The sequence below is a fragment of the Platalea leucorodia genome (genome assembly GCF_965183815.1).
Source record: "Platalea leucorodia genome assembly, chromosome: 5".
Lineage (NCBI taxonomy): Eukaryota > Metazoa > Chordata > Aves > Pelecaniformes > Threskiornithidae > Platalea > Platalea leucorodia.
In genome coordinates, this window is record NC_138827.1 from 33,888,754 (window position 1) to 33,909,522 (window position 20,769).

The window sequence follows — 20,769 nt, forward strand, 5'->3', positions numbered from 1 at the left end:
TGTGTTTGTGTTAGTAATAGCAGGAGAGTTTTCTATCGACTCTCTAATAATACATAAAGAACTGCAAACCAATCCATAATGAGCACTTATCCTTCGCTTCCTTTTTCACTCTAATGCTTCATGTCTGATATTTGCTTGGTAATTTTTTTAGAAGTTTAGAAATTCTGTTCCATTTAACACTTTGACTTCCTGTTGCTGTAGTTTTCTCTGCAAAGGTACAGTACACTGAAAGCTGAGACATTCAGGATCCTGTTGAGATCTCTTATATTACAGCAAAGGTACCCCAAGAATATTCAAATGTATCCAAAATTACCAAATTATAGTAATTATATCCTCAGTTGCTTTAGTCCATGTGTTAAATCTGTGCTCTGTTTATAGAGATTATGTATGTATGTCTTCCTTCTTTTGTTTTGGTGGTGGACGGTAAAACAAAAGGCCATGAACAGTTCCTGGTCGTGCCTGTTGGCTTCCACAAGTGCTACTGGGTACACTCCATCTGCAGCCTCCTGTGCTAATTTCTTAATCTTCAAAGTTTCTGACTTTAGACGTGGAATTTTGAGTATGCTGTGTGTTTCAGGACGTGCCTTGTTTAACTTCCCCCCGCCCCCAAAACAAAAGTGATTAGAATGAAGCAGAGTGTTTCACGTGGTCTTAAAGCAGATGAGTCCATTCAGTTGAGCTAGAGAGATTGTTTCTGAAACATCCAATACCTTTATTTATGCTTCCTAGATTGGGGAGAAAAATAAGAAATGGAAAAGAAAAAAACATCAGATTCAGCAGATTTTATCTCACTATTTTCCCCCTTCTGTTTTCATTTGCACTTCTATTTCCATGCAATATTTCATTTTTTTATGCATCTATCACTGTTTGCTTCTGTCAGAAGTTCAAAGGCAGCCTGCTTTCATAAAGGAGAGATAGTATTGACTGATCTATAATATTGTTTCTACCTTTTTTGACCAATCCTCAACGCATATTTCCAGTTTTGAAAAGCATTTCATGAATCACTGGGCAGTTTGAAAAATCTATAGTGTAGGCTCATTACCTTGCTGGCTGCTGAATGTTTTCCATTGGTTGTGTTTGCGATGCAAAAATGCAGCTCTTTTTCTCAGGAAAAAGAGGTTAACATTTCATATATACATAAATAATGAAACAACACGTGGAGGTGATAGCAATGTGATGTATTTCATTTCCTATATACCTTTCACTGCCCCTCTGTCCATTAATCCACACAAACTTTCATCATATTCCAACCTCCTTAGCACCTTTAGTCTCATTTTTCTAGCTAGTCAGTGAAAAAATGCTTACCGCCTCCCCCCCCCCCCCCCCCCCCCCCGAAATGTAGCACTCCCAGCCGTCCTCCCAAATGTCACTGGCTAGAGGCCCAGGACAAGCAATATTCTGTTCTATGCTAGTGATCATGGTTTAAGCTCATCCCTCATGAGGCTGCAGAACTGGAAGTGGGAGCTTTATACTTGCTAGTGAGCTCCTTGCCCCAGCAAGCAAAGAGAGATAAAAGATGTATAGGAGTTAATTTCAGTGGGGCCAGGATTTTACCCTTGAGGAGACAGACCCAAGGCTTCACAGACCACAGAATATAATGGAAATGACAAAATGATGCAACTTTAACAGGAGTCACTTTTAGATTATATTTCCAACAAATATTTTCTCATGCTTAGCCACGTATAGAATCTTAGTAACTCAGATTCTTCATTTCAAAGGCACAAGGATATCAAAGTGGTCCTGATACAATTGACCTCCCCCCTCCAATCTATTTTAAGCACTTCTATCACCAATATTTTTCTGAAAAACATCTTCATACCATAGCATGATGGGAATGTATTTAAGTGCGCTTTCAGCACTCCTGCAGAGTAACATGCAGAACTCACCTAGAGTTTAACTACTTACATCACACCAGATCCCTTTTCTTCTCACTCTCTTGTGAAGGGTAGTAGATGATAGACAAAAACTTCATTTTCTTACTCTCTTTAAAACTGGGCACAGATCTAAATCAATTCTCTAAAATATTCTCTTTTTTTGCAGCAAAGGAGCCACACTGCCATCAATGAGTCACAAAATAATTAAACATTTAAGACTGTCTGGGCTTTCATTCTGAGAAGGTGACAGGGCTGAAGAGTAGGTGCAGCTTCCAGTTTGGAGGCATTCTGTGTACTGGCTGCACGCACAAACAACCTACCTCTGGTTATGGTGGAAAGGAGAGAGGGACAGCAAGGTCTAGAGCAGGGTCTGCTGGAGTCACACTGGTAGTAGCCAGCGCACTCAGGGAAAACATCCCGGCAAACAAGATCTGGGTCATCAGCAGAAATACTAGCCATTGCCCTCATCCTAACTTGCGCTGAATATTTTGGCTACCAGTTGCTGAGACGCACTGGCATAGATGAAAAGTAAGAGGCTCCTCCACTCGAGTACTCATTCCAGGCCAACCGTAATGTGGAAAGTATGTTTATAATTGTTCATTATATTAAGGTGTAGATTATGCTATGTTGTCTCTATACAAACTTCATGAGAAATCAACCATAGTTTGAAAGGGTGTTTTACATCTATACAAGGAAATCTCTGAAAGACAACCTGGGTTAAAATGCATTATAAAAAGATAGTTATTTCATTCATCCAGAAAGCTCAGGGAAAGTTGCTGTTTGAGCAGTTTCATTTAGGAATCAGTGAAAGAGCTCTGTCGCTCCAAGTCCATTGTCAGTTTTGAAAAGTTTGTCTCTATCTGCATCACTACTTCTTACATGGATTTCTCACTCTACATGGATTTTTATTTTGTCATTTGCGTCTTAGGTCCTCCTGAAGCTGCCACAAGCAGATTTTTATTTCATGTCACTGTTTTGTCAGTCTGTAGCTACTGGAAAGGTGAAAGTGAGAAGGGTAAATTGGAAGAGGGGACAACCCAGTCCCTTCCATGCAGATGGAAAGGTCTCTTCAGTCAGACTTTGTTGAAAAACCTAACCGTAGCTCTGCCACTTTTTCTCCTGGGTTAGGAAAGCAGCTGTTTAGGTTTTAATCTGTCTTTAGCCCTAGCTCTAAGGAGGAATATAAGGAGGAAATGCATGGACAGTTCAGTATCCCTTGCATATTGAAAATAAATTGGTTGAAGCAGGAAGTCAGATGGACTTTAAGATGCTCTCTGTATTGTTTCCAAGTCGCTTACATGCTTAGGAGTTCAGCCTGTGCTTCTCTCCTCTTTGCAAGTCTAACTATTGGGTATACAGATGCATATCTACAAGTATGTGGATTCCAACAGTGTTAAAAAACAAACCTCCGGATAGCTAGAACTATTAATTCATAGGAATTTAAAATGAAATTAAATAGCTGGGCTGTTTTCCAGATGATTTCTAAAGTTCCCATGCTTACACATAAAAAGCTCCGTAGGATTTACATTACACTACTGTATTTGTTTCAGTGAGCATTTGACTGCCAAGAATACTGTCTATGACCATCATGGCAATCTAATTAAATATTTGACGAGCAGAAAGCTGGACATTATTCAAGTCAAGCTCAGCATTAAATTAGAAAATTTAGTTTGTCTTATCAGTAGATTTTTAAATCAGCCTATTCTACCAAAACCCGTAAGTTTAATGAATTTGGTCAGACATACTGTGTAACAGATGTCTAACATACAGCCATGAGCCTAAATCATAAAAACAATGCTTCAGTTTGGCATGGCAAAATATATTAGAAAGGCTTAGAAAGGTCAGTCACCAGCAACCTGCTTGCTGATAGTTGAGAAACAGCACTGTAAAATGCATGAGCTGCCTTTTGTAGTCTCTTGCAGGAAGCCTTGGAGAGACACAGATAATTTGCTTTCAATGATTCATCAAGTTGGCCCTTTGTTTCACTAATTTGAGTGTCAAGTGCAACCACATAATAAAGAATTACCACGACCTGATAAGATTCTTCTTATATTGCTTCGTTTGTCTTAACAACTGGTACTATTGAAACCAAACCCACAAACTGGATAAATAGCAAGCATGCATGCAATATGGCATTCTTCTCCGAAATGATAAAGCATGTTTACTGCGCTATCCGCTGATGTACTATACATTCTTGTTTCTTTTTACTTTCTTAAAAGGCACTAAATGCTGCATGCTGTGCCAATGCTAGAGGTGGCATTTGTTTCACTGTTAGTCCTCCAATGAATTAGTGAAGATAAAAAATGGATTTCAATGACAATTCCAGCCTTGAGAAAGCTGCTATTGCGACCATGGTTGAGTTAGCCTGCTGATCGTTTTCTCCTTAATGTAATATTTAATGTTATATAGCTATAGGTTAGATGTGAAGCCATATATTAGAACTATTATTTCCATGAGTAATTTCAAGAGAAATAGCTCCATGATTAGGAGACAGATTTTTTTTTTAAATGCTATGCTGTCAGTTTAATAACTTCGTAAGAAATCAACCTTAAAATGGCTTGTTTTGAAGGGGCACATTTATAAACGTGGAATTGCCAGAGCAAGAAATCTATGTAATTTGAGGTCTGTTAATAAAGTTTTCACAACTGAGCCGTACACCATTAACACAAAGAAAGAAATAATAAAAAACTTTAGAAGGCTGCTTATGAAAGAATAGTGGGAAAATGTCCGTCTTCAGAAACCAAAAAGATGGCATGGGGAGCAAGCCTGTGAGATTTACTTTAAAAAATGAAGAAAGCTTCTGTCAGAAGGTTTTGAAACCGGTTTTTAGGGCTTGGGAACGAGAGGGTGGTGTTAGCGCCGCACAAGGAGTTGAGGGCGTCGATTTTTTTCCTAACGTGAATTTAAAGTATTGCCTGAACGCTGCCAGCTTCAGGAAACCCAGCTAGCGGCGGGGGAAGGACGAATGCTCCGCTAGGGAAAAATACAAATAACGTAACGTGAGGGTCGTGCCCCGGCGCTACAAGCAGGACAGAAGCCCGGGTCGAGGGAGGGAGCCCCCGCCCGCTGCTCGCCGCCGGCCGGGGAGGCTCCGCCCGCCCGGTGCCCGCTCGCCCGGTGCCCGCCCGGTGCCCGCCGGGGCGGCGGTCCCCGCCGCCGCGATCCCCGCCGCTCGCCGCCCCCCCCCCCGCGCCGCCGAGTCGGGGTCTCGCCGGCGGAGCAGCGCGGTCGACCGAGAGGGAGGCAGAAGTTAACTTCCACCTGCCCTGAAGCCGCCGCTGCGCCGGCGGGAGGAGGCGGAGGCGGAGGCGGAGGCAGGCGGGGCAGCCGAGGACCCGGCTCTGGCAGGCTCCGAGGGTCCGGCCGGGTGTAATTCCCCCCTAATCCCCGCCACGGCGGCGCTTCCCTGGCCGAGCCATGTCTGCGGCTTCCCCGCCATGCCGAGCCTAGCGGGGAGCGGGAGGACTGGCGGCCGGGAGGCGCACAAAATGAAGACCCTGATGGTGAGTGCATCGCTGGCACTGCTCATCCCGGCTCCGGCGGCGGGGAGGAGAGGAGCGGCGCGGAGCGGAGCGGAGCGGGGCTGCCCCGGGCACCCTGCACACGCTCCAGCCTTCCCGGGGCTGCAACCCCGCGGCTCTTCGGGATCGCGCGAAGGCGAACAAAACCCCGGCGGCGGCGGCGAAGAACTTTCCGCCTGCTTTCTTTTATTCGTGTTGCTCGTGGTTTGGGGGTTTTGTGTGTGTGTGCGCGTTTTAAGAAGCGTGTAGAAAGCCGGTCTGCTTAAAGGACGAGGCTGGAGGCAGCTAAGCGCGGGGGGGGGGAGTGCTACAATCCCCAACACTCGTTAAAATGCAGGAATGAGATGCCCAAAAGGGGACGGCTGCATGGGAATGAGGGGCGCGGGGGAGCCGGGCACGCAGAGGGGAGAAGAGGCAAGGAAGCAGGGCTGGGGGAGAGGGAGGGAGGCAGGGGAACGGGCCGGCGAGGGGCCAGGAGGAGGAAAGCGGGGGTTCCCCAGTTCTCTCCTCGCACTTCTGCCGGGTCTCTGGCGGCGTGAAACTTGCGGGCGCCGCGAGTGGGCCGGCGGGGAGCGGCGCGCCCCGCTGGGCCCCGCGGCGGGGGGAGCCCGCTGCCCCGCGGCGCTGAGCCGCCTCTCTCTCTGCCCCCCGCAGCGCCACGGGCTGGCCGTCTGCTTGGCGCTCACCACCATGTGCACCAGCTTGTTGCTCATGTACGGCGGCATCGGCGGCGGCGGGGGCCACCCGGAGCCGCGGCGGCGGCAGCAGCAGCAGGTGGCGGCGGTGCCCAGCCGCCCGCCGGGACGCGGCCAGCACCGCCCGGCGCTCCCCGTCGGGGCCGGCCTCCTGGAGGGCTACATCAGCGTCCTGGAGCACAAGGTGAGCCTGCGGCCGCGGGGCCGCCCCTCTCACCCGGCCCTCGGGGCGGCCGCGGACCCCGCGCTGCCCCGTCCGCCCGAGCGGGCACCCGGCCCCGTACCTGCCAAGCGCCCCCTCCTGCCCTCCTACCCTGCGGTCCCGGCGGGATGGGGTGCCGTGGGGCCCCGGTGTCCGGGCTGGCCTCCCGGCCGTCGTGCTTGGCCCTGGGTGCGTGGATTAACGGGACCCGGTGCCCAGCCTGCGCTTAGGCCTTTATGGAGTGTTGGTTTTCTCTTCCCTTGCCCAGTAGAAGATGGAGGGTGAAGTGTTTTGTTTCTGATGTTGGATGCTAGAGGTACACTACAAATGTATGTTTATGCTGATATTAGGAAGGGCTAAAGAAGGAAGTTTAGTTACTGGAAGGGAAAGTCAATAGGTAGGTGTTTATTCTTAGCTCATTTCGTCTTGGGAAACCGAAGAGAACTGTATTTGCTGCACAAATGACCTTTTCATCCTCCTCCTGGGAAGCACAAGTTGTCAACTGTAGTCTCCATTCTAGAAATTGGGGGCACCTCTTTAATGGTGAACAAAATGATGTTCCTCCCCTTGACACAGGAATTACGAGGCTGGATTGTCAGCCTGTAATACCCGTTTACCAGAGATAGGCAGACTAAGCTTTGATATCTCACAGGACAGACGTAATGGTATAAAGTGAGCAAAGTGGCACATCCATGCTGAAGAGATGCTTCAGCTTCAGTAGTTTTCTCAGAAGGCAGATTCCTCTACTTCTTGTGCAGCGTTCAGTTTGTTGCATTTACCTGGAAACTCCGAGGACCCTCTCTGCCAAAACCTCAGATAATGTTTAGTACACACACTTATTGCAGTAAAAATTTACTGTAAAAAAAAAAAAAAAAAAGGAAGGGAACTGAGGATTCTTAACTTTCTCATGTTTTCACATCCAGACTGACATCTTTCTGAAAGATATGTTGTCAAACAAGTTACTGAGCTCAGTTTAGAGGTACTGTGTGAAGATTAGTGACTTTGATTTACAGAGATTTTTATTGTTACTTCTGGCTTCACTTTCTATGCAAGAGTTATCTGTAGGGCTCTTAACACAGTAAAACAGCGCATGATGGTCCCTTGTAGGCTTTATTTGCTTTCTTCCATGGTTCTCCTGGAAATTTTCAAACGTAGTGGCTGTATAGAAAAAGCAAGTTTGGCCATGGGGCTCTGTACTGTGTGAGGTGTTCTCTTGTCATTCTTTTGTTCTTCTTGAAGATGACTGTAGTGGTGAGGTATAGATATATATGCACACGATTTTTGTAAGCAGTAATAATTGAAAAGGTATCTATGGGTTTTTAGGTTATGTATGTGAGTAGCCTTCTGACACTGGTAACCTCTTACATTGATTTCTCCTGACTCCCAAACACCCCTCATTAATAGAACGTTCTTAAAATCGCTATTCTGTGTTTATTATTTTCTGGGGTAATTTTAATGTTTCCCTGTGTTTTGGAGAAAGCTGATCCTCTGGCTTTTTAATATATTTTAATATGGCCCAAACCCCACAGATACTCCATTTCTGAATTGCATTTCACATAGCTCATGCCTTGCAGTAATAATCTGCTGAAGCTTTAATAACTTTTCCATGTAACTTCTGGGGGTCAAAAAGAAGATTGTACAGTCCCTGCTGGGTTCCCAGCTTGCTTTGTCTTATTTTAATGCACATGAGATCATGCAGAGAGCTGTGCCACTGTGGTATACAGAGCAGTGAGGACACTGTATTACCATAAGGAGATGATGGGGGAGAGAAGGGCTCAGATTTGACTCTTAATAGTGTATTTGTTTTAGTATTTTAACAGACCTATATATTTAACATGGATTTACAATCTCAGAATACATAGGTTTCATGCAGAATAAAAAATGGAGAATGTAAAAGATCAGAGGCATTAGTGGTTTGCAAAAAGAAGGATGCAGGATTGGTGATGATGAGAACAGGGAGAGAAACTGCAAGAACGGAGAAATGGTGAAAAATTTTCAGAGAATATGTTTTTTGGGTGGGACACTGGAGACTGCAGAGAAGACAGCTTGAATAGCAAGCAGCATAAAAGTCCAACCCAAAGTGAGAGAAAATGAAGGAATCAGGAAGGTTTAAGAAATATTAGGAGAGCTGCAAGAAGAGAGCAAGATAAAATTCTGTAGCTGTGAGAAGGACATGATATTTGAAGAGACAGGGAGGTCTGGAACGAGATGAAAAGTACCTGTTGTACAAGGACAACAGGCTTGGAAAGGCAAGTGGGGAATGACTTCAGCAGTGGTACATGTTGTTTTGATGGCACAGAGGGTGACAGTGTGAAATGACAATGGATGGTAGATTTTTCACAATAACAGCTTCCTTAATTTCCCGTATAGAATCTTGGGACTATCTGTCAGGTTGAATGACCTGAAGCTGAATGACCATTATACAAAATTCATCCTTGGTATGTGTTCATGCATGAATGACAGTTAGCAGTAGACTAAATGTCTAGATCATTCAGATCTAGGAGCCGAACCATGTTCGTAAATTTAGAAAGACTTTGTTTCTGGATCCCATAGTTTGTTTTAATAGGAAAACATGGTTTCACGTTTATAGTGTTGTACCTATTCTGATGCGTTTAACGGGAGTAAGTATGCACACATATGTAGAAGCTATATGATAAGTACTGAAGTTATTATTAATCCATATATGAGTATTAATCCAGTATGAGTATTGACACATACAGAAGCTGTGTTACATGGCAGTATAGACCGTTCTCTTCAGGGATAAAGTTTAACAATTGTCCACATGGTGAAATATCATAGAATCATTAAGGTTGGAAAAGACCCTTAAGAACATCGAGTCCAACCGTTAACCTATGTATTACAAATGTCTGTCACTACTAGCAGTACAGCTCATTAAGCAGTGCTGAGTGATCATGTATGGAGACTATTTGCCAGAAAATCAAGGTACTTAGTAAAGTACCAATGATTTTAAAATATAGCTTGCAATATTGTAATTACCAATTTTTTTCCTCCTTTTATTTTATATTCAGTAAGAATTGCAGTTCCTCATCCATCCTGTCAAGATAAGCAGGCAGTCTCTGAGAGTACAGCTAAAATATGTAATATTCTTTATACTGGATTGAAGAGTCTTTTTGCAGGAGTCTTTTGTCACTTGGTCAGATTTGTGATGTTTTTTTTTCCCCCTGAATCAAGCAGCAGAGATCAGAATCCATGTTCTTAGCTTTGGCAGCCTTTTGCAGTTTAGCACTGGAAACTTTGTTTTTGTTGAACTGAACTCTTAAAACTAGAAAATTCAGAAATGCAGTGGATTCAGAGATTGGGTCTTGGTATTTCGCCTCTGCATGTCGCAGAGCAACAGCAGTTGACAGTCATTGTTGATGGATGTTTGAAATGAATGAATGATATCTTTTTTTTTTGTTCCTAATAGCCAGATGTTTATATCCTAAAACCTCTCACATTTGGAACAGAAAACATGGTTTGCTGATAGTTGCTATTGAGAGGTCAAGGACCAAAACGAAGTGGAGAAGTAGCAGCTACCCTTCTACATTTGAGGAGCTGTTGCTTCCTACAGAGGCACATTGGCAGAGTGTAGCACTGCTTAGCTATTGCATCTGTTCTGCAATTAGAAGGGACAAGAGTCCCAGACTGTCAAACTAGCATCTTTCATGAATTCTTTGAGTGTAATCCTGAAATTGAAGAGGTTTTGTCACCGGCGTCGAGGGAAGCGGAATTACGCTGTTCCATGGGGAAGCATGGGGATAAGACTTTCTGTTGATTTATCATAGTGCTAGCAAGAAATTACAATGCTAATATTTTTAAAGCAATTACTGCATACAAATAAGAGACTGTTAATGAAACTAGGAAACCTAGCACTATTCCAGAACTTGCAAGAAATAAATATTTAACCATTATAGTACTATTCTGAAATGAATGTGAGAACATGTCTCTGGATAGTTAAAAAGCTTTTTACCCAGTATTGACTCAACAGTTGGCACTGCGAATAAAATATGAGTTTGTCACATATGTAATTGAATAATATTTCAAGCCATCAAGGATTTTGTTTCTTAGAAAATAAAAAAAATCAAAATCAATCTTGCAGACAAAATGTATGATTTATTAGAACCAAGTTTAAATACCTTAAGAGAGCATTGAGATCAACATGATCATTTAAATGATCACAATGATTTCTTAATATGATAATGTAAATTATCATATGCAAAGAATTCTTTGTGATCCCTTTAAATTAATGCAGATCAGAGAATAGTGTAGTTAATGAAGTGTTTGAGGAGGAGTCATTCTGCAAACAGTCCTATAGCTCTTTAATCTCTGAGACACAAGTTGTTCTGGGATGAAACTATTTTTTCGAGGATAATAAACTTTGTGCACTTAAAGTAGGGGGGAATCTTGCCATGTTTTATATTCTGTTTAATGAGTATTAGATAGAAAGAGTTTGGAATTTGAATTTTTACCTAAATAGTTACACCATTGATGGTTTTGGGCTGAATAGTTTGTGGGGGGTCACTTAACCAACCTTCATAACTAACTTATGTGGAGATGGGAAGGAATTAAATTTTTTTGAGGGTTTTGGTGTCTTTGAAATGAATTTTTCACAGAATCATAAAGTATCTTAGAACAACACACCTTGTCTTGCCTGAGGTGGGATCGAGCCCACTGAGTTGAAGTAAACCATGTACCATGATTTCAGTACATGTTCTTATTTGCCTCTGAAATTCTTACCTGCACAGACTTTATTACACAATTAAGTGTTTGATGGAGCTTTTATTATGTGAGAGATCCACAAGGGGGAGACTTTATTCTAGAATAACCTTGTTGGGGGACACTTCCATCTGCTGGAGATCTAGGCAAGATATGAGTCCAAAAAGCCCCTTGTTCAGTGTTTTGTTGGTTTCTTGGCTTTTTTTTTATTTTGAGGTACTGTAGTTACCTTTTACACTGATAAGCTGTAGGTTCGTTATAACCCTCATACAGTTGACAAAGAAAAAAAAAATTAGGGCCTTGACAGCTGGCGAATGTAACTGAATATCCACACGCACAGAGCAGAGAATTGTTTTACCAGATTTACCCAACATTTGAATAATGACTATCTTATGCTTTATATTTTCTTGCTTTTCAGCTACTGCAGTAGTGTGCTTTCTCAGCCTAACAGATCATAATACTGGATTCATTCATTTTGATGACCCTCGTCTAAAATTTTTAGCAGCTTCTGTGTGCGTTAGATAATAATACCTAGTGTGCAATACATAGCGCACAACAATGATAGGAAATGATGGCACATTTTCCTGTTTTCCTGGTTGCTTGGCACCTCTGCAAAGAACGAGTAGTCCTAGCTTGGCACTGTTCCTACTTAGAATATCTTGAAATATTTTCAAATGTTTACATATAGGTATCAGTTAGCTGTGCAGTTTATGCATTTATTTTATTAAGAAGTCCATATTCTGTAGCTGGACAAATTTTTTACAGAATTCTGACTCCAGTGCCTGCTTGAGAGAGAGAACACAAATGTTAGCTATCAGGATAATAAAAACAAGTAATATTTTACAGTTGTCACTGTTGCCTAATTCTTTCTAAAATAAGTGCCATTAAAGATGAAATCTAACTAGTAGAGGTAGGTAGTGACTCCAGGCAGAGGTCAGGACCTGTTGCTTAAAAGAATTGTCTAAAAAGAATACAGGAACCGTTATATATTCAGATGTCCCTGAAAACTGAAAGATGTTCGGTAGGCATCTAATATGTGCTGTTATTACATTCATTCATGTAACGTGATGCATAAAAACCTACCCAACCACAAACCAGCTGTGTTCTGATCATTTCCTGGTTATTGAGAAGATAAAGGAGAGTAAATCATCGTAGTTGTACTGAAAACAGAGAAAGTACTGGAGTTATACCAGGTGAAGATCTTGCCCCATGTAATTTGTGACATTTTGTGATGTAGCTTTATTCTTTCATAGAAACGGAAGCAAAAGATTCCTTCAGAGACTGTATCACAGAATCTTGATGATTGATTTCAGTACAAACATAAATAGTAGGTAGATGTTCAGGTCAAGACAGTTAATGCAGAATTGTGTTTTCATTTTCTCACATTTTAAAAAAGTCACATCTCACAGCAATATCTGATACCATGAAATTGGTCATAATATCTTATCTTGTTTTTACAACTAAGACAAAGTTCTTTGTTTTTTTTCTTCGTAAAATTGCCGAAGCATGAAGGTGTTTTTGTTTATTTTATGCTTCTGTTTTTTGATTGATTCTGGATTATAGCCTTTATCCTGAATTGTGAAAAGCGAAGAATAAATAAATATGCTCTTTCCTGTTTTATGAATATCCTATGCATTATATTTTAATAAGTGGGTGCTGTCTGTTTCCCTTGTCTGTTTCCCTGTCTTCTTTTGTGAACACACAAAATTCTTCATTGGATGGATATGCAACATACTTCCAGGCAGGGAATTGCTGACACTTTGTCTGCTAGTGAGATTTGCCTGTCTCTCATGCAAAACCCCTTAATTTTTTTTTTTTTCATTTTCATCATTAGTTTCAATGACCACATTTATATTTCTAGTATGTGCTGAAGTATATTATATTTGATAACCATTTAAAGTTACCATATTATGCACTTTTGCACACAGTCTTTCACTGTGAGCATTTTAGGCTCTTTTCATCTTCCTGTGAAGACAAAGTGTTCTTTTGAAGGGTTTTAATCCTTAGTGGAAGCAAGTCTGAACTAAATGAGATTTTCAATGACAGGAAATGTCATTTTTGTTCACAGCTGATAGATATCTCTCAATAGAGTTCCTTAAGTTCTCCCTTTCTGCTTGTCCTGGGGCATAAGTGGTTATTGAATGTCATCCTAACTATGTGATACCTTCAGAACAATAGACTGCAGGTAGTTTCCTTTTCCCAGTGACCTTCCGTATTAGTTTAACCTGTATTGCTCAGTAACACTCAGTATGCACATCCTTGATGCTGAGGTGGCATTGATAACGAAGAACTCGGTGTATTAATTGAACTTCTAATTAGAGCAATTATGATCAAATCAGCAGTCGTTTGGTGCTGATACAAGCAGATGTGACAGCACAAAAGCTACTTTGAAGGTGAGATGAAGCATCATGATGTTTCACCTCACTCGGTTTCACCTCATCCCTAAGCAATCTCCATTAGTCATCAGTCTCTTGCTCTAATAGTTAAAGCTTAAAGTGTTAAGGCCAGATTAATTACTGAAGTTTGCTATTAGCTGGAAAAGCAAATATTTTCAGTTCAGAAACTGCTATTGTTCTCCATTGTCATTCTGAAAATATCCAAATACAGTTAAGAACAAGAGTCGCATAGGAAGGGAGGGAACAAGCCAAAGCTGAAACCTTGTGCCTTCAGAGACTCTGTTTGCAACACAAGTGCAAAATACAAATGGAGAAGTGGAGCTCTGAGGTGCCCCTTGTTGCTGTTATATGAAAGACAGAGTTGGGCACTGAGAAACACGTACACATTCCTGCAGAGAATATAGCACATTTGAACTGAGGTTAGGCAAATCTGGTAATACTGTTAGTGCCTGGACTGTATTCAGAGACATACAATGTAAGAGAAGCACAATGTGTATATTAAGTGCAATAATAAATACTACATTCTTACTGGAGCCTTGTAAAAAAAAAAAAAAACCTTCAGAATAAGATTGGGTTATTTTAAAATATGGAGGGGGCAAACGGATATATTTAATAGATTACTAGAATATTTTTTCACAGTGACAGTGAACTAGTGCAAAATGTTCACATTGTCAAAGAAAAGGGAACAGTATAGGTTTATATGGTATGCAGGCAGCAAAGACCAGGTTTTCTTAATTCAGATTTAATAATCTGGACTGTTGTAAGTAACATACAACACGAATATATAAATGTGTACGTCGTCGTCGAATACAACATGTTAAGAATTCATTGCAGCTGTAGAAAAATTTCTATTACAGAATGGATGGCTTAGTAAGAAATAACCTGGAAAAGAGGAGGAGATTGTTTCTCTGTAAACAGTCAACACATTTGGAATATGCATTCTTGTTTAGCAAGTATTATATTTTGATTTTAGTACATTATTAGCATCCTCAGGTATTGGCATGATGTTAATATTGCAGAAACAAAATATTCTGTAAATTTTGTACTGTTGGACAGTATTAAATTAGAATATATCTTGCCCTCAGCTATAGCAGGTCATAAAAGCAGATGTAATAACACTCAGCAGAGCATCAGTCTAAGAGTTATCTCTAAGGAAAAGAAAAATTCAACAGTGCAAGTTTGCACAAATGTACATCTATATCAAGCTTTGTGCACAGGAAAGTTAAAGGAATATTTTTATACTTAAGAAATGGCTCGCTGAGAAATAGGCTTCTAGAGACTGTGTTCATCACCAAGCACATGCTACTTACCAGTTTGCCTGCATGAGGTTAAAACCTTTTCTCCCAGTTTGAGGCACCAGGCTGTGTTTTGTAGGTAGTGATGCGAGTTACATTCAGGCTCATTACCTTCTAAACTTTCTCACCTGCATTGCATTCTCTGTGGATAGACATTTTTATTCTGTTTCGATGAAATTCACCCTTGTGACTTGTACGAAACATAAGCATCTGAGGAGGCCCATAATCGAGGCAACTGACAGGAAGGTAGCACGTGGTTCCGGACTAACAAAGTACGATGCAGAGATCCGAAAGCTAGCAGAGGCTGGGTCAGTAAGTCTAGGTAGCGAACTTCGAGACAGGCTTGTTAGCTTGAATTTGAGAGCAGAATAGTCACATTGTATCTGAACAAGTAAATCCTGACCTTTGGCAGGTATGTTTCTTCTGGAGCTGGGATGGCTCTGCACTGTGATTTCTGTGGCATTCAGGGTCAGAATAGGCTGAAGCTACACAGGGTGCCTAGGGAATGGTGGTACGGACATGCCCAAAACATTTCTGGACAATTATCAAGTGCAGTGCCAGGGACTGAAACTGCATTTGAAATACGACCTGTTCTTTAACTTTAGCCATCCAAACTATATACACCTTGTATTTGCAGAGATTGAACATTTGGCCACAGCAAAGATATGTTTAGAAAACATGATGATTTCCAAGACTTGTCCGTAGTCCTTATGAGGAAACTTTTTGGCCCAATGTACGGAAGCAGTCCTCCCCCAACCTCATCCTCAGTCTTTACGCAGAGCGCAGAGGCTCACAGGGAGCACGTGCTGTTGTACAACCTGTGCTGTCCCTTCCCTGCCCTGCTCTAGCTTTCAGTATGGCATCTTTGGGTCTGTCCTTCAGACACTTGGCTAAGTTTCATCCTTGGAGATTAGAATAATGACAAATGTGCTCCTAAATTTTGTTGCTGTCCATTTTATTCCTAATGCTGCTGTAAAAGGGTTAGTTTTACACATCCCAGCATATTGGTTGACTCTAAAATAGGAACATAAAACCTCAAAATACAGCCAGTGGTCTGACTGCAGCTGCCAGAGTGATGCAGAGTTAATACTGCCTGTCCTTCTTCACCTTATCCGCCTGTGCCTGCACAATTGTAGGTGAACTCCTCTTTTTTAGAAACAAAACGAAACAAAACCTAACAAAACTCTGTGTTCTATTTAGATAATTTATTTCTTAACACTTACAGTCCATAAAATGGTCATTATCACTGGTATTATTGATGACTATCCAAAATACTTTTTACAAATTAAAAACCTATGGCAAAATCACCGCTATTTATTTCCATTTGTTCATCTACATATGTATTCTCTTTGTAACACTGCTCCATATTTCTTTCTGTTTTTAATAGTGATTCATGAGCATTATGAAGACTGAGACAGTTTGTTATAATACTGCTCACATTATCCATGAGAACTACCTCGGACATGAATGGACTATACATAATAACCAGCACTTCAGTAAGACTTTCCCCCTCTTGTCGAGTGCCAGCTGACATGATGTCTAAGCATATGTCTATATGGGATTTTGCCAGCAGACGAGAGCATGCTCTGCCCTCCCTGTCAGCTGGTTGGAGATGCACTGGCTCTCCTCTGGCAGCTGAGTAGCTGCAGTTAGCATGTTGCTAAGCCAGAACTAATAAGCTTGACTGAGAGGCAGGGTTTATTATCTTGGGCTTAGCAGCATATTTAGTGTGGTTTTGTAGCTTACACCATAGAGCTTCTCTGTGCCATACAATCTCAACGCACAGGCAGAGCTTGCTTGTGGTTCGTTGTACGGAGCATGGTCAGTATTTGCTTGCATCTCCCTGCAAAAACCTGCTAGTCCATACCCTAATGGTTTCCTAACTCTGCTCCAGAGGAGTGTTTTCAGTCCTCTGCCACACCACCAAGAATTTCCTACCTAATACGGTTGAAGAATATAACTACAACCAACAGATTTATTGTACAATTGCACACTTCTCAGTATTCAGTCGGAAGTCTTGCTTACATACCACGCAGCACTCTTGTTGCTTGAATTTTGGTCGTTAGGTTGCCACACGTTTAGTACACTTAACAAAAAGGACTATTTTTCAGCATTTCTCTTTTGTACAGCAGCTTATATGGCAGATGATGTTGTGGATCAGGTTTTCAAAGTTTGAAATGAGACCTTAAATTAAGTTCACAGAGCATGATTTAGTCTTCTAAGTCACCATTTATGACAAAATCTGCTGTTTTCACTGGGCACATACTTATCAAAGAAAAGATTTTAATTGCTTTGCTTTAGAAAATCATGTATGAGAATGAAGCTAAGGGTTTTTTTGCTTGTACCATGGCTATTTCTATATACATGGCTTATTTTATTTGTAATGTTTATGTTTTCATTTGTGTTTTCTCTTATTCTTACCATGTATACTTGTTTGGAAATGTTGACAACTGTATCTTAATTTCAGTCAATGAAGAATTTTTGCTGATAGGATATTTAGTAATATCTTCACTATCTAACGTAAGACTGCTGAGCCTTAATGTTACTCTTTCCATATGTAATTATCATATTAATAGATTTAAAATTGATTTATATTTTAATTTTTATGAATAGCCAAGAGCTCTGTTTTTTTACAAGTAGAATCAAAACTAGAGCTAAATTCTTCACTTCCACTGTATCTGCTTTATGTCTTGGTAGCAGCGCAAAGAAGCAATGAACCTAGTTATAGATATGCTGAATATTCTTTCTCAGGAGTAGTGTTGGCGTATCCCTGAGGGTTTAAGGGCATAAATGAGGTACTTTGTGCAGCTGGTAGATGTGGAGGAAGGATATCAGGGCCAGGAGGGTATCTCTGGTATTAATGTGTCTGATTTCTTCCAGCACAGTGATCCCTTTTGATCTGCAGCAATTTGTGCAATACAGAACAGCTTTCGGGGTATCTTTAATTATGCCTGTGGACATTTTGGCCTGGAAAGTGAAATGAGGCTTTAGAATCACCTTTCACTCCCAGCTGTGCTGATTTGAAACTTCGAACAGCTTGTTACCTGCTCCTAAGTGTGGGGATCATGTTTCTGCTGTCATGAAAGACACTGAATGTGCAGCATCCTGGGCTTGGGTAGAAGGTGCAGCTGGCTCTCAGTCTTTCCGTCACAGCTCTCACTACTGTCGAGATGGAATAGCAACACATCCTATACATACACATACATATAACCTGTAAGAGCATGCATCTTCAGGTCAAATCTAGATTTGAGACAATGCACAGGACCTGAAAACCTGTCTTCGAGGTTTCATATTGATATGGAATACAGTGAAACTGCTCCATTAGGAGCACTTTAGAAATAGAGTTTATGCTAAAAACAGGCAGAGCCATTATGCTTATGTCAGTGCTCTCAGACACATATAGAATAAATTGATTGATGATAAGACGCATCAGCTTTATTAAAGTTTCTCAGAAATGATTTTTTATAATTATGCCACTTCCTAGGGATATTTTTCAGTGTGTTATGAAGATGACATATCCTATTTGTAGTGCATAATGTGAAAAAAATCATTTTAACATGACAATTAGAGTCCTAACGTTTGAACCTTCAGGTATGATGGTTAATTTTCACAGTCTATAGGAAATAAAAAAAGAAGATTAATTCCACTTGAATCTGCAAGCGGTGATCTCAGCCATGTCATGCTAAGTCCAAAGACCAACAGTTATTTAAGTTCTCAAGACTTTAAAAATTGAGTGCAGTGCTCACAGGAAGTACATGAAAGCCTTGTGACTGAGATCAGAGGTAAAAACAGCTATAACAGAGCAATGTGTAAGCCAGTTTAGCTGAAATTGTAGTTCCATTGCTTCTTGATTGTGGATGATGAGGTTGCACCTGCTTGTCTTTTTTTTTTTTTTTTTATTGGAATTGCTTTTTTGTGTACCAGTCTGTGCAAAGCACCGAGACTTTGAAATTCAAAACAAAAGTAATCTTTAAAAAAAAGTAAGTTTTATAGTTCCTTTTTGTTTCCCTTGGAAAACAAATAGATCTGTCAATTTTTTTTTTTTGTTTCATATCCCGTAGTTTACATCAGTAAAACTACCGAAAATTACATTACACTGTGTTTATTAAAGTTGTGCTCCTACACAGTAATACACATAAGACATCTTATACTGCCTTAAGGATTAAGTTAAGCTCCTTTGTCAAGCCTGTTGGTATGGCAGGACTGTTAATCTTTAACTGTCAGAGTCTGGGTAGATCCTTCTTTAGACCGAGGCCATGTCTAAGTGCAAAGAAATTAAAATGAATGAACTCTCCTAGTATTTATGCCTTCATATTTTTGCACAGAGCAATCAATAAAAAGAGAAGCTGTGTTGGACATATATATTTCTATAAGAAGATTGCATTTCAAGCTCTTATTTAGCAGCATCATAATTTGCTTTATGTTTATGCTTGTGAAATACGAAGACAAAGTTGACAGAAAGTGTTCAAAATATTAAATTCATGAAAATAAGATGTGCAGTGGGTGGCAGCTCATTGAAAGCAGGACAGGGGAAATTTTGTGAACCTACATTTCCTAATTAAAATTCCATAGAGTTGTCTACAGTATGTTCATGTTTCATTACATCAGTAATTACTCTTACATTTTCCTTTCAAGTTACAACATTAAGTCACAAAAGAAGAAATGTGCTGTAGTTGCAGCATATTTAGACAAGGCAAGACTTGAAACAAAGCTGTATGAAAAGAATGGTGAAGCTGGGAGGCAAAGTTAAATTCATTGTGAGAGATTAAAGCTAATATTTGAGCCCCAACAGGATATAAAACTGGTAGTAAGGAGCCACAGTATTGTGCTATAGGTAGCAAAGGTTTACATTTCATTGTGGATGTCTGTACAGTTTAATTAATGTTGTCCTAGCTAAAACTTGTGAAGAGGAATTTTTTAATAATTATCTGATAATAACCAACTAGTGCAATTTGTGCAAATATTAATTCAAAGTGGTAACATAATCATCCAATGAAGTGACACAGGTTGTATGTTGAAGCAGTAGGCAAAATATACTACAAAGAAGCTTTTGAGTATGGTAGATGCCTAAATTGTACTTTTCTAATCAGGCTAGATTTTTTGAAATAATAGGAAAAGAAACCCTCAACAAGGAACAATTTTCTTTCGCGTTTTCCTTCAAATATAGTTTCAAGTGGCTGTTTTTATATTTTACACACATATAACCTTCCCATTTTCTGAAACGAGGTTCTTTCCCTCAACTCATTAAATGATAATACTTTCTACCTACAAATCACCTTGCTTCTGAGGATCTCGAAGTGCTGTAGAAGCATTAAATGGAGACTCCTGCCTTAAAGTACAGGAGTATTAATTCCTTATGACACAGGGGGATAGTGAAACAAAAAAGTTCAAACCATAGTTTTGACCTTGAGTGCCCAGCGAGGAATTTCAGGTAGGAGTTTGAAAAGTGCTGAAGTGTTGAAAACCGAGGGGACTCAACCTCGGGATAGGTGCACAAGCAATCACCTGAGATACCCGACTTTCATGCATGGCTTGGAAGTGAAATTTCAGACCTTGTTCTATATAACAGTGAAGTTATATACAGTGGACTGGGAGAGTTATGCACCTGAAATGGATTTGAGATACCTATTCTGCTGTGTAGAGCTGCCCAACAGCAAAATACTTAAGTGCACTTTCAGTCCAGCCCTTCTGCTTGGACAGGATCATGGTGGAGGATGCTTTAGCCCAGATAAATTGTGTTCTCTTTGTTATCTTTTATGGTCTTGATTTGGGGATCTTACATGGAAATGGTGTGTAAAGCATTTGAGTTCCTGCTCCAGAAGCTGTTAAAGCACATCTTTTGAGAAGCACCTAAATTGGAGATTACAGCATTACCTTGTAACTTCCCAAAGAGCTTTCTGATCTGTTTTACTGAACTGTGTAACTCCCCCAACTTCATCGTATGTGGCAATGTTAGATGTCCTGCAAGGCTGCCAGATTTACCCCCCGTCAGGTCATAGTCAGACACACAGAAAGAGCAGTCCTTGAGCGCAGATTTAGATGGTGGCTGAACAGGGCTTTTGAAGATCAC

At 40.8% G+C, this 20,769-nt stretch overlaps 1 protein-coding gene across 1 annotated transcript in view; it reads left to right on the forward strand.

Annotated features, from left to right (window-relative positions):
* Positions 1–5,311: 5,311 nt before the first annotated feature.
* The window catches only part of ST6GALNAC5 (ST6 N-acetylgalactosaminide alpha-2,6-sialyltransferase 5), a gene marked incomplete at both ends in the record, with an annotated part of 72,268 nt that continues 56,810 nt past the window's right edge, over positions 5,312–20,769 (forward strand). Inside the window, 2 exons of the mRNA XM_082311529.1 lie at positions 5,312–5,377; positions 6,050–6,274. Of these exons, the coding sequence (XP_082167655.1) occupies positions 5,312–5,377; positions 6,050–6,274 (291 nt within the window). The remainder of the gene's footprint in view (positions 5,378–6,049; positions 6,275–20,769) is intronic.